Source organism: Chlorocebus sabaeus, chromosome 22 (genome assembly GCF_047675955.1).
Source record: "Chlorocebus sabaeus isolate Y175 chromosome 22, mChlSab1.0.hap1, whole genome shotgun sequence".
Classification (NCBI taxonomy): domain Eukaryota; kingdom Metazoa; phylum Chordata; class Mammalia; order Primates; family Cercopithecidae; genus Chlorocebus; species Chlorocebus sabaeus.
In genome coordinates this window covers 27,739,314-27,754,330 of record NC_132925.1, presented here as the reverse complement: position 1 = coordinate 27,754,330, position 15,017 = coordinate 27,739,314, and the positions used below count along the sequence as shown (strand labels likewise).

Sequence of the window (15,017 nt, the reverse complement as noted above, 5' to 3'; positions counted from 1 at the left end):
TTTTGTGCCTAGATATGACTTCAAAAGAAGGACAGTTCGGGCAGAAGTGAAGTGTTCATTTAGAAGAGGACACAGAGGATGGCTATAACAGAGAAGACTTTAATAGCGAGATGTACCAGAAGTTGGTAGGAGAAAGCTAACAGTGAAATTGTGGTGATGGAGCAGAGAAAATTTTCAGCAAGGGAGATGGAAGGCAGATGGGAGTACTGTGAAATTAAAGAAGGAGGCAGGGTAGTTATTCATAGCTATTCTTCTGTTATAACTCCGAAATATGTGTGCTTAAAGAATGAATAGAAAGTAATTGATTTGAAATAGAAAAGCATTAAAGCTTAGAAATATGGAAACATGAGAAATGACCCTGAATTAAATGTGTTTGAAATGGTTTTTAGGGCTTTCTTTGGTCCATGTAAGTCACCTTAACAAAATACTTAAATAAAACATTTTGAAAAAATAGTCACTGGACTTTTTGAAAGAAAAAAGTCCTACTGATTCAAGGCAAACTGTATGGCAAACATAATTTCAAAAATTATGAAAACTGTTGTAGGACTCCAAAAGGCAGCCCTTGCCTCAATGTGGGTGCTGGGTTTTGTTCCCCAGAGGGGGGTCATGTTATCGAACACCACTTGTCCCAAGTCCAGTTTTCTAGATGAGACCCTGCAAGGGATGATGTGACCAAAAGAAATTCTCTATAGGGAAGGACAGCTAGGTGTGGTCACTAGCCAGCACTGCAGCTGCTGGGAGACAAGTGCACCAGCTGGTAAGGCAGAGCTGGCAGGGCACTGAGAGCCTCTACTACACCACCTAATACCTTCAACCTGGAGATGCATCCCACCACGATGAAACTGTGTGCTTTCATCACAGTCAAAATTAAAAGACCATGAGGCAACTTAGTGCAGAGAAAACAATCCCTTTGATGGAGGTAGCTGACCTGGGAAAAGGTTTCTCTTCCACCACAACTATGAGATTTGGGGCAAGTCACTCAGCCCCTCTAAGCTTGTTTCCTCATTCATAAAGTCAGAAAAATTAGAAAGACTACTTTGAGAGTCATAGTAGGAAATATAACATATGTAGACAATATATTGATGCATGATATTCAAGTGTACCATATACTTGTTTATATTAATGAGAAAAGATCTGGAAAGCTATATACTAAGCTTCACTGTAAGTCATCCCTGAGTGAGGGGCACTGTGGATGGTTGTAGAGATAAGTACAGCAGTGTGGTGAACAGTGTAGACTTTGGAGTCAGGCTGTTTTTTGGACTCTGGGCAAGTTGTTTAACCTCTCTGTGCCTGAGTTTCCTTTTCTGTAAAAGAGGGGTGGGTAAAAACATACTCATAAGGTTGCTTTGACAATTAAATGAGCTTATATGTAAAAATCATTTATAATTTTGCCCGGCATGCTGTCCAAGGAATTTAACTGTTAGATACTCATGTTATTTTATTTTGCTTATTCTTGCCCCTAATTTTTCTCCAGTGATTGTACATTGATTTTACAAGAAAAACGTATAAAACATAGAAAACAGTTCTTTTTAACATGTGAACTGTTAATAGCTGGTAGACATTTTAATTAACTTTCATTTTAAATGGAAATAAAATAATTAAAACTGGCCAAGCAATACATCAGATAGAGAATAATGGTCACAAGCTTTCTACTGTTCCACTCAGGAGCATTAAGTTTCTTTGCCTTGAGGTTGATGCATTTGCATGAGTTTTCACTGCTATTATTTTTATCTCTCCTTTTGCACAGCAGTGGGAATCTGAAGTCCTGCCTTGCATTCTGTTTTCTTCACAGCCAACCCCGTGTAAATGCAACATCAGTATTTCAACTTTTAGCGGTGGGGGTCATCTTGTATAGCTGCCTAAACTGTGCAGTGTTTTTTTTTTTATTTTAAGAGTATAAAACAGTAACCGCTGCCGCCCCACTCGTAATAGACAAATGAATGCAAAATGGCTGAATCATCAGCAGCTCCTGGCAGACCCTAAGACCTGTGGACAATAAACCTCTCCTGAGACCAGACACTTCTGTCACAGTCTAGTGCTGTTGTGGCCACATGTGAACTCAGCATGTTCTCCACATACCAGGTGTCTCTTGCCTAAGGTGTGGGGGTTCAGGACAGGCAACTGCTGTTTTATCAAGAATATTCAGCTGGCTGAGCAAGGCCAGTATTGAAAAAATTTATTATTTGAATTGTTCAATTCCCTGGGAACTTTCTTTTTATTGCACAGGAGGAATGAGGAAGTGACAGCACCACACACACACACACACACACTCTCACACACTCACAATGCTTTAGGTCAAATTATCATCAAGGAGCCAGTAGGATTTCTAAGAGAAAATGGGCTGTTGCAATCATGCTTTCAATCCAGCCACTACACTTGTCAGGTAATTGCAAGCCAGGGGCAAGCCACAAATACCATTAAATACAGACATTATCGTTCCTGACGCCCACAAGCGCCATCATAATAATGAACTACCAATATACTCAGATTCCCTGATCACATGGACTATACATTTCACAAGAACTTTTTAAAGTCCAGACGGATGGAGGAACTCTCCAGGCTGTAAGATTTCTTTGGAGACTAGATGAATTCAGAGGGATAAAGTTAATTGAGGTAAAACAAAAATGGTGATGGATTTCTTCTAAATTTAGAGAGCAGAAAGGTTTTTCTTTTTCAGTTCAGCTCTTTCCTTCCAAGATTTCTTTCTGTTTTTTTCCAGTGAGTCTATTAGGAAGGCTCTCTAGACCTAATTGGCAAATGGAAATAAATAAATCATGGGTACCCACCCAAGCATTTTGAGGGAATTTATAGCCAGAATTGTGTACATATTGATCAAAACAGGCATCCTGCCACAGTCGATGAGGTCCCTGGCAGACAGACCTCAGGAAAACTGAGCAAAATTATAATGCCATAAACCATAGAATCACTAAACATTTCAGCATATATCACAAATAAAGCATGATGACTTTTATAAGAGGAAATGATCCTGATGGAGCCAGCAGACTGCTTGGAGGTGGCAGGCGTGAAAATAGGAGATTCCAGGAAACTCAACTTATTTCCGCGTTTCAAAAACCTTAAACAAGGCTTTCTTTCAAAAGTAATTTAAAACATTGTCACCCTGAGTTGGGGTGGGGACTTATCGGAGGGAATGTTCATTAAGAGATTTTGAAACAAGCCAAAGTTGAGGGCCGAATAAGTGTTTTTCTGGAGAAAGAAACATAAAAAGTAGCCTCTCTGGAAAAAAAGTGCCACTTAATGTATTTTATAAATGATCAGGAAGAGGGAATACAGAAGAAGGAATACCTTCAGGGTTGCAAAGCCAGTAGATGTTTCTAGGTGGTTTAATGGTAACTGAAGGAAACAATTGAGTCTGTATGGGGTGCAATACGACATGCGAGCTTCAAGATGGGTCACTCAGAGGAAATACCTTTAAGAAAAGGAACAAAAATTGCTTCCAAAATTATAGCCTCTGACATAATTGGTCCAATTAATAAATATTCAGTGTCTTTTATGTGCAAGGTACATGTATGCAAATTCTGGAGCGGGGCAACATTGCTTTACAAAGTATCCTGAAGATGTAGGGCCAATGTGTTGCTAAAGCCAAAAGGGAAAATAAGCTCTAGTTATCATTAGAGTGCGAACCAGAAACAAATTGGAAAATGTCTTTAACTTTTGCACAAAATCATGGTGTGTGCATATCTTGAAAACTGGGTCAATTTCGGACATGAAATGTAGCAAAGCGACTGAATAGGGAAAATATACTTGGATGTCAGAGAGCCTGATTCACACATAGGGAGAGACATAGATCTTAACACTGGGCTAAGAAGAAATCAATACCTGTTCAATGACATTTCAAGGGCTTCTGAGAAGGTTCATATGACCTTAATCTCTATCCTTCCTTTCTTACGCAAACATCTTAATACGTATCTTTTACATTTCCAATTTTGATTTTCTTACCTCCATTGCAGTCTTCAATCATTTAATGAAGTATCTGGACTCATTGCACCAATGAAGTACTTTTCTAAGGGAATTAACAATTTCCTAACTCCAAATCCCATAGAGAACTTTTCTTCTCTTGATTTGCTCTTTCTCCATTGGCCATTCCCTTCTTAAAGTTCTCTTCTTCCATAGCTCCTGTGGTGCCACCCTCCCTGGTTTGCTTTCTGCCTTGGATTATTTCTTGTCCCTCCGATGGCTCCTCACCATCTACTTTGGTTAGGTCATGCCTGCCTCTTCTCACTCTACATGCCCACCCGTGATCCTAATCATGCTCATGACTTGAATTACCACCTGTTCTCTGATGAGTTTCACAATCCTGCTCTCGTCTCCTGACCCCAGCCCTCCTCTGAGCTCTAGATCCATGTTTTCGATTGTCAACTAGACATCCCAGTTGAATGTCCCTAATAAGTACAGAAACAGCATGCCTAAAATCAAACCTGAGTCTCCCTACACCCTCAACCCACTCTCCTCAACTTCTGTGCCACTTGATGAAACCACCATCAGAGCCCTTACGGGCATACATTGGGTCTTGGATGAATTAACAAAAGGCAGCACTTCTCTAGCCTGCTTCCCCCAGCACCAGAGTGGACAGGGGTGCTCAGAGAAGACTTTAGCTTTCGCACCCCCTCTGCTGGGTATCCTTGTGAAGGACACAGATGGAACAACTGTTTGTGGTAAGCAGTCCTACCATCTCCTTATCATTCAAACAAAACTGAAAACTCAGAGTCATCACTTCTGTAACTACTCAGTCATCAAGTTCTGTCCATTTTAACTTAGAAGTGTCCGTACTATATTCCCCAACAGAAATATATGTTAGGGAAAATGCTTTTGCCTAATGTACCAACCTTCAGTTCATATAGTACAGATTAGCAAAGCTTAATTTCTTTCTTATTTGTTGAAAAAAATAAGTATCAATATAAATTCTCATATTTTCTTTCTCAGCCTAGTAGATAACTGTGTAGATGGATTTATCTTACTTTGGAGACTACTGGTAATGAAGTCCAAACTCCATAGCGTAATGTAAAAGACCTTTTATAAGTGGCAACAGAATGCTTTTTGAGCCCCTGCTTCATTCCTCCATGCTTACTCCACCAAGGCCATGGCACGTGGTGTTTCTTCAATGGATCCACATAGCTTCATGACTAGGTCCATTCGCACATGCCCTGGCTCTCTGGAATCTCCTGACTCCTCCTTTCCTTACTGCCCTTTTTATCTTTCAAGGTTTAGCTCAGAATACTTCTTCTGTCAAGCTTCCTCCAATCCTTCTCTCACCTTCTACCTACCTAGCTGCCAACCAGGGAAGAGTTGCTCCCTACCTGTGCTGTGGCCCCTAGCTTCTCCTCCTACGTGAAGTATGTATAACAACCCTCTCACACTAGTTGATTACTCATTTTTTAACATGCATTTCTCTCCTGTTAGATTTTTCTCTCTTCAAAATAGAAATCGTGTCTTATCCATCTTTGTATACCAAAGAGCTAGGATTGTTTGACACATTGTATGTGCTTTGTGACAGTCGAATGAATGAACAAATACATGAATGAAATACACTTAATTGAAGTTCTCTTCAAATACATTGATTGGGCTGTCCCAGGAAGCTGGAGGTTCCTTTTCCCTGTGTCCAAGCAGAGACTGATTGAAGGAATTCAAACATTAACTACATATGTAGACTAGAGATGCTTTAACATACACGAATAACATGCATGTGCCAACAAGGCCCTCTGTAGCCCTCTGAATTTGATGTAATGACAGACATTCATGCCTTCCTTCTAACCACACTCCCCTCTGGGAGAACTGGGCTGTGAAGTACAGAATTAGGAGAGTATTAATTATCCCCGCATCGTTCAGGTTTTTGAGTTGATCACTCATAGACTCCTAAGTAATAAGCCTAACCTTTTATCTGGAGCATCAAGAGAAGCTCCTTTCATTTTCAGAGAACAAGGCATTTCCTCTCCACACAGCGCTCCAGACACACAAAGGAAAGTTAGAGATCACAGAGCATCAGTATAGTCAAAAACCTAGAGGCTCATCCTGCTTTTCCCATACAGAAATTTTTAGACATTTTAACAGGAAATTTGTGGCACAGATGGAAAACAAATTTCATCTAAGTTAAGCAGAGTAAATGAGGAGAAAAAAAAACCCTCAAAGATCAAAAAGCTGTGTAAGAGATACTCTAAGGACCCAGATTATATAAATGCCTGTAAGCTACGAGTGTTTTCATACAGTGCTATTAAGGAACCTGCAATTAAGGTGTTGGAGGTTTTTCTTAAATACACACACACACACACATCCATACACTCACAGGGAAATCAATCCCCTCTCATAAAAGAACAGTGGTAGGTGTGTGGAGCCGTTTCTGTGCCCCAGGAAGGCACTGCGCTTCTCCTGGAAATGCAGCCCCCCTCGGGTCAAGTCGATCTAACCCGTGGAAAGATAAAATTTGCTGCACCACTGAGAGAAAACTCGCAGACAGCAACACCTCCCTGGTAGCCTGCCACTTCTACAAACCCCAAACAAAGAGGTATGAAAAAACCCGGCCACTGAGCAGGGGAAATGTGTTTTCTTATCTGGAGCCAAGGCGGGGATTTGTGTGACACTGCTGTCATTCCCTAACTGAATTACACACATGTGCTGCACACCTGCAGCCTCTCTAGCTTCAGGCCTCCGTGCCTTGGCTTAGTCGGGTTGCATTAAGGGCACAAACGGACTCAAATTTCAGCAAGACCAATGCCACTGCCGGTGATCTTTTCCCAGTGCTGACTCACAATTAAAATGTGTGAATCATTTAGACCCACTGTCATCTAAAAAATCCAGCTTACACTTGGATAAATGAGACTCACCCGAAAAAGCGTGACATGGGGAGAACCAGAACTTCCAATCATTTCCTTACAATAGTAGCTCTCAGAGTGTAGTCCCTGCACTAGTAGCATTGGCATTAACTGGGAACTTACAAGAAATAAAAATTCTCCAGTGTACATATTCCAAAACATATAGTACATACTAAATAGATATGATTTTTTATTTGTCAATTTAAAAAAATAGAAAAGAACAAAGGAATGAAAAAAACCCTCTCTAGACCTCCTGAATCAGAAACTCGGGGGCTACAGCCCAGCAATCTGCATCTTAAGTCTTCCAGGTGATTCTCACTTACCTTGAAGTTTGAGAACCACAGCCGTAGAGATGCAAGTCATGTATGATCCCATTCTATGGCTATTTATAGAATCATATGAATGGTAGAGCAGAACCTGGCTGTTTCCAAAGGTTAAAAAGCAATTACATTTCTACACTTCAGATGAGAATTTACAGCTTCTTGGCTTACCTAATTGATTTCAGAAACCATGGTTAAAATCCCAGAGAACATCTACCCCTACTTGTTAGGCTGATTGCTGCTGTGATGTTTGCGCAACCTGTATCCCTTAATCTTAAACTTTCCAGGGATGCATTATACCTGAGTCTGGTTCATCATGTTCCATACAGGATGAATGCTTTCCCAGAGGTGAGGAAACTGCACACAGGCAGTGCTCACTGGGTGTTGATAATAGGTAACCATGTTTTGGTTGTGGAAGTACACAAAGCCCCACAAAGAGGAAAGTTGTTGTCCCCCCAACAAACAGCCACATTCAACCATCACAGAATAGCACTAGCTTCAGGGCAAAGACAGGTAGAGAATCACAATCCAGTGGCATTATTCCCTCCTGTCACTCAAACTTCTTCACTTCGAAAATGTAAACTTTCTTCAGAATTAAAGAGGAGGAGGACCCATGGCTTCCACTTACATTTAAAATAGCCTCTCAATTCAAGGCTTTTACAGCTATTAAGCTAATGTTAGTACAGTGCTTCTGACTTACAAATGCAGAGAGCTAAATAACTGCATGTGTAATATGATTAAAAGCAACAGGAAGCAAAATGTCAGGATAGAAAAAACACAAATCCTCTGTCTCACTGTTCTTCTGACATGCTTGCTCTGTTGCACAGGTGTCATTAATCCCAGGGAGCTGACCTGTAATTTCTCTAATCATAACCACCGAGTATATATTAAATAGCTCTGAGGGTAGGATTTTCTTTTCTCCTAATGTGTAGTGAAAAGGATTTCTGCAATCTGGACATTATGCCCAGACTGTGGTGGCAGTTGTGTGACAACTTGAAGATAAAATGTGACTGTTTTGAGAATGTTGAAGTGAATGGATGGAAAGAACCTGAGTCCCTACTACTGTCACTGGGTCACTGGATCCACCCTGGAACTGCTTACCTACTACCAACACACTGACTCATAAAATAATTAAATATCTGTATTGATTAAGTATTGCTGTTTGCAGCCCAGGTCATTAGAAATTGAGATATAAACATAGGTCAAAAATTTTAGTTTTTGGTTTAGAAAATATCAATGTGTTTTGGTTAATCAGTAAGTCATCAAAATTTTTTTGGAAGAGATTTCCTGCATGTTCCTTTCTCTCCATTCACATTGTCATCTTATGTGATATGTAGATCAAACCCTGTTTGGGACTAAGAATCTTTTATAAGGAAGCTTGATATTAATTTTTATTTTAGAGGCATTATAGACAACAAATGAGAAAAACATTAAATTATACTTATTGATCAATATGTATACATCAGGAGCTCTTATTCTTAACTTCCTTATAAATAATAATTGCTGTTATTGTTATTAGAATAATTATTATTAGAAATGAGGAAACTGAAGCCCAGAAATTTAGGTAACAATATGTCCAAAGTCTCTTTAATAAAAGTCAGGGTCAGGACAAGTCCCATAGTCTTTTTTTTTTTTTTTGAGACAGAGTCCCTCTGTCACCCAGGCTGCAGTGCAGTGGCGTGATCTCGGCTCACTGCAACCTCCATCTCCTGGGTTCAAGTGATTCTCCTGCCTCAGCCTCCCAAGTAGCTGGGATTACAGGCACCCACCACCATGCTCTGCTAATTTTTGTGTTTTTAGTAGAGATAGGGTTTCACCATGTTGGCCAGGCTGGTCTCGAACTCCTGACTTCAAGTGATCCGCCCACCTCGGCCTCCCAAAGTGCTGGGATTACAGACATGAGCCACTGGGCCTGGCCAAGTCCCATAATCTTAAGGCAATGACTCCATTCTTTCCTCCTTACCCAAACCGTCCCTCTCCCATATTCTTATAGAACTTGGCTTATTCCATTTGTGAAACTCTTTACATATTGTCTTTCAATATAGATATTTGTATAGATGCCAAGAATGCACATAATCATTGGCAATATAATGAATATACGGTCCAAAGTTTACTTACATACCTTTATTTATTTGCATACCTTTTTTTTTTTTTTCAGTTTGAGCCCTTGAGAACAGGGACTGTGGACCTGAGAAATTATGTTTGCACACTGAGGTTTCTGCATCTTGAGTGCCTGGTGCTTGGTGAGAAACTTACATTCCTGTTAGGAAAGGTGTAATTTTATAACCATTTCTCGGAGTTAGAGTTTTTATAATAAAAATGTTATTAAAATAAAGATTGGAGTCTTTAATTTTAAAAACTCTGAAATAAAACCTTAGTGGATGACAAAGGTAAAGAGTTGGGGATAAAATATTTTGCAAAATGGAGTAATTTTTTCACCATTAAAAGTGATAGGGTATAGAAGAAGATGTTTTTGAATAAGACTGTGAGTAGGAATTTGCCATGTTATGTGTTCTATAAAACTCTTGGTACCCTAAGGACATCTCACAGATGGTAATGGTTATTACCACCCATAAAAATACCAGTGATGAGATCATCAGAATACTGTCCAATCTAAATCTCAGTAAAATAAAAAGTATTAACTAATATAAAAGCAAAGTACATGAAAGTTAACTCAATTATATTCATCTGCCAGAAGGTTTAATACACATATACCCATATTACTTATAATAACAACTGGGCTTAGGGTAAAGGCTCAGAATATTTTTTATCTCATTCCTTTGAAAAGCACTGATTTTATTTTAGGTAGACCAACATAAGAAAGGAGTAAAAAACACCCTCAACTTTAATACTCTGGTACTTTTTAAGAACCATCTAGCCCCTTGTTCTAACTGCCTAAAAATAAAAATGATTTAGGAGTAAGAAAGTTTGAAACAATCTATAAGTCAAGTAGTATATGAAAGTAATTACAGGGGGTAACATGTTCTATGCTATGTGGAGAAAACTGTATAAAAATGTCCAAATAGCAGCAATAAAAAGACAATAAACTTCATCCTCATGACCAGTCAGGAAATGAAAGATCTTTGTACAGGCTATGCTTTGAAAAAGTTAAAAGTGCTCCTGAGTTAAAGACATTGCTGATCATTACAGCCTCCTGGAAAGGATAAGGGGGGAAAGGTATATACAACATAAAAGTGGCTGTTTTATAATTTTTTTCCATTTCTTTGTACATGGGATTTCATGAGGAAAATAAAAGGCGCGTAGGGTTTGTTCTCATGTTTAGGGACAAGCAAGCTCTGTACAAAAATGACAGTGTAGTCACACATCCTTGTCCTCCTTTATCATATTTTCTGCACTTATACTTCCCTTTTGTGTTGTACCCTCTGCCTCTGCGTGGTGTGAAAGCTTCTCCTTGTAGATCCACTTGTACCTGTCTCCCAAGAACACGTCTATGTCTTTGTCTTCTCTATTCCTGTCTCCCACTGGCAGCGTTGACCTACCCTGAACTCCATTCTCTTAGTCTTGCTAAGTAACTTACCAACTGGATAAATCATATAAGCCAAAAATGTCTCTCACTGATGATAGCAAAATGTGTTGTCCAACCTAGAAGACATTTCATTTTAATGGCTTATGCCAAAAAGAAAATGGCAAAAAGAAAATAACAAGGCCAATAGAGGAAAATTCCATAGCTTTGCTTGAAATTTTTTTCAATTAAACCTTCTTACTCAGATTCCTAAACCCTCCCTAATTCAACCAAGTCTTGACTTTTTAGTCTCATCGACTAGTTCCACGTGAAAACACTAGATGTTAGAGTCTGAGATCTCCTTACCTGAAAAGATGCTTTCATACACATACACACATACACATGCACACACTCACGCACACATACACACACGCACACACACACACACACACATGCACACACATATGCATGTTTAAATTTAATGAACTGAGTCTTTAAGCTGAAGTAGAAATTTTCTGTGACTGTATTTGTTTTTTATTTCTGCATAGCAAATTACCACAAACATAGCAACTTTAACCAACATCCATTTATGAGCTCAGAGTTATATAGGTCAGAAGTCTGGGCAAGCCCAACTGAGTTCCCTGCTTAGGGTTTCCAAAAGCTAAAATCAAGGTGTCAGTTTAGGCTCTTCTTTGGAGCCTCTGGGGAAGAATTGCTTTGAAACTCATTCATAGTATTGGCAGAATTCCCTTCCTTATGGTTATAGGACGGAGATCTACATTTCCCTGGAGGCTGTCACTTACGGAAGCACTCTCAGCCCCTAGAGGCCACTCTCAGCTCCTTCCCCTAGGGCTGTCTCCATCTCAACAACAGACAACTTCCTGCACATTCTTTCTCTCTCATGCTTTACTGTCTGACTTCCTCTTCTGCTACCAGCCAGAGAAAACTACCTTCTTTTAAAGGGCTCACATGATTACGTTAGGTCCATCTGGAAAGCTTTCCTGTCTATAGGTCAACTAATTACTAACCTCAGTTACTCTGGAAAATCCTTTTTCACCATGTGAGGTAACATAATTTGAGGAGTAACACCAGGGGACAACGTTCATCGGGACCATCTTAGAATTCTATCACAGTGATCTTACAGAAATTTGCTTATAACACTTTTATGGTCATCTTCATTTCTGCCTTTTAGTGTAGGTGATTTATGTATATGTCTTGGCTCTCTCTGCTAGAATGATAACACCTTAAGAGCAGAGAAGATGTTTTCGTTCTCCAAAAATTACTTTGGGATAGAGCTGAGACACAAAAAAAGACGGTGCTGAATTTCTTATGTCAAATCAGGCAGCAAAGATATAAGTTGCAATATAGACAGGGAATTCAGATTCTGTCTATGGAAATCAAATAATACAAAGTTGAAAATGTAGGTAAAGATAAAACTTGAGAGACACATGATAAATTGAGCTGTGAAACTAAATTGTATCCCAACTGAGATCTATAAGCTTGGAGTCTGCCAGGGATGAAGAAGCTAAAACCAGATTGTAGGAAGAGCCTTGGAAGGAATTATTTGGTGGCTTATGTAGTACTATTCTTTAAGTAACACCAAGGTAGTGTTCCCAGGCCACAGTTCCTACCCCAACCTGAGTTGGTAACCTTCTGATGATCCCAACTTTTACACAAGTAACCACAGCAGGCCCTTGATGATGGTTACTTGGGTAACCATCCTCTTAGTTGGGTAATTAAGTGTCCAACTCCAGGAAGTATAGATTTCAGTGGAATTGATTTTTGCATGTGTAAGCTATTTTATAGTCATTGTGTTGCTTCATATATGCTTTATCTGCTTTAAGATGTTTGAAATGGATAAGAGAATCTGCTTTATTAAATTTGTCTAATTTATTAAATTTATAAGATTTTCATAAAGATCACAAATATCTTACATGTTAGATTTGTAAGTTTGTTTAAGAGGTGTTTGAATTATTTGGGAGAATTGGTTTTCAAATTGGTAATAATTGTTTGAAATGTTTAAAAATATCTAGTTAATAAAGTTTCTATATACTGTTAACATTTGAGAGATCTGATCCATAAAATTTATAAACTAATTGAGCATTAATTAAATAACAAATGAAGTTAAGTGCTTAAAATTATAACAAATTATTAGATTTGGAAATATAGCAACAAGATTTGTGAGTTAAAAGTAAAGACTTATAAAAACTAAGTTATAAAACTTATACCTTTTGTCAGTTCAACATTAACACAATCATAAGAAACTATCAACATTAACTTCTGTGCAAGAAAAAAAGTCACCTTTTGGGAACTAAAAACTCAATTACCATTATTTAATACTGAAGAGCAATATAACTGAAATGGAGATGAAGCATTCCAGCTGTCATTTATTAGTTCCAACCACATAACAGTTCTGTGATAGGCTCTGGGTTTATTCATTTGTTCATTTGTTTGTTTTTGAAGGTCAGAGATAATATAACTAAAGTATTTTGCCTCTTAAGCATATGTTAAATTGAACTGACAATCTTTTTAAATCTAAAAATATTACTCACATACCAATCACAGTTCCTTTGCTCACAAGTAACAGAAAATCGGTCTAACTGTTTAAATAATAATAACAGCAACAAGAGTAATAAAATAAAGATTTTGTGGTTCAAATAATTTAAGAAACCCAGAAATGGAAGGACGTGTATGACTTGGATCTTCCTTCAAAAAAGAACAAACTATCCATGCGTGCAGGATGCCAGTAACTGACAGCCACCAGCCAGTGGGCATTAGAGGTCCTCTACAGTGTTGAGCTGGAACCACAGTATTGAGCTTCTCGACAGCCCTGGCCAGTAAGTACAGCGGGAGTACTAGTGTCTGGGCATTTCCGCCCATTGTCATACTCTTCCAACAAGCAGCCTTTGCTCTAGATCTCCCTTTGGTGCTGGCGGAGACTTTACAAAATCTGCATCACAGTCTGAGGCCCTCCCCGCCCCATCCTGCAGCCTTTCCCTTTGTTTCCATAGGTGTCAGGCCTGGATCAAGGTCTGAAGGGCTTTGCTGCCCATACATTTCCTGTGCCTTGCTTTTATCTTTCACAAACATTATCTCAATAAAACTTGGACGCTGGTAATTCCATCTCCATATCTGATTACTAGATGACCTGAATTGACATTTGGGCAAAGCTTGCTCCAGCAGTTTAAAGATGTCCCAGGACCGACTTCCTTTCTGTGTCTCTACTCAGCCTTCCGCAGTGGCAGAATAGCCCTAAAACTATTTTGATAGTTTCACCGTATCAACATAGTTACCAGACCAACTGGGGGTGTTTCTTTCTCATTCACAACCAGTGGATGAAGGGAGCATCTTTTTTTAGCATCTATGAAAGACAGAATAATTTTATTCTCCAGATGCTCCCCATCAAACAGCTTCTTTCTCTCTTTTTGACAAAGTTTGGATCATAATGCCATCCCAACCACTGTAACTAGGGCCCATCCCTGGAGCTGCTGTGAGATTAGTCCCAACCAGTCTGCATGTCCCTATCAGAAAGGGAACAGAGAGAATTAATGCTGGGGAGGCAATCGCTAAATTTCCGTGATTACAAACATAAGCATCCTCAAACAATATCACACCACAGAATTAGTCTCATGAAGACACCACTGCTACTAACAATGTGCATAGAAATTGGAGCATAAACCGCTAAGAATACAGGCTGCAGAGGCCAGAAACCACTGGAACTGCACCGCTGCCGTCTCCGAAAGCTGAATGCCCTGTTGCCTCTGTTCCTGGTCTTGCCTGGACTCTGTAGAGTTCTTCCTTCTTCAAGTCACTGTATTTAATTCAAACAGGAGCTGGTGCATCCTGCAGGCAGAGCCTACAGCTTGAGTCAATGTACTGATTGCAGGAGGAGGAGGGAATAAACTGTCTGTTTCATCCCAGAGTGGGAGAATGCCACCTGTGGCATCACAGGCGGAAGAGTCCAGATTCTGGATTCTTTTGTATTTGCTTTTGTTCTGCTAAAGTCTCCAGTGTGTGATCCTCAGAAAGACATTATGACGGTTTTCCCCAGAACCTAAATTCTGTGAGTAAAGAATGCACTAGTGCTGAAACATCTGGGGCAAGAACAAGCATCAGTCACAACCGTCAACAATCACTCTCAGTTTTAACTTCTTTGGGGAAGCTGGTTACCGTACTTAAAACACTTGTATTCCATTTTGTTTTGTTAATAAGACAAAAATGTATTGCTTTTATTAATACCAAACCTGTAGACTTTATACAGAATAGTTGCCACTATTGCCTCACTGTGCCTATAAACATTCATCCTGGGAAGATTAAATTTAGCCCAGCAAATGTTTATTCCGCTATAATAAATGCAAGACCTTGTGCTAGGCACTGGGAGATGACAAATTTGTCTTAAATTGTCACTGT

The 15,017-nt window shown here is 39.3% G+C and overlaps 1 protein-coding gene across 3 annotated transcripts in view; it reads right to left on the bottom strand.

Annotated features, from left to right (window-relative positions):
• The window catches only part of LOC119625837 (uncharacterized), a 42,116-nt gene extending 28,548 nt beyond the window's left edge, over positions 1–13,568 (bottom strand). Inside the window, exon 1 of one of the 3 annotated variants that reach the window (XR_012090489.1) lies at positions 7,316–7,399. Coding sequence is in view for 1 of the 3 variants with exons in the window: in XM_038003279.2 (XP_037859207.2) it covers positions 13,304–13,338 (35 nt within the window). In the remaining 2 variants the exon portion in view is untranslated. Of the gene's footprint in view, positions 1–7,147; positions 7,400–13,303 lie in introns of those variants that run through there. The other 2 variants (XR_012090488.1, XM_038003279.2) reach the window with 2 other exon arrangements.
• Between the last annotated feature and the right edge of the window lie 1,449 nt (positions 13,569–15,017).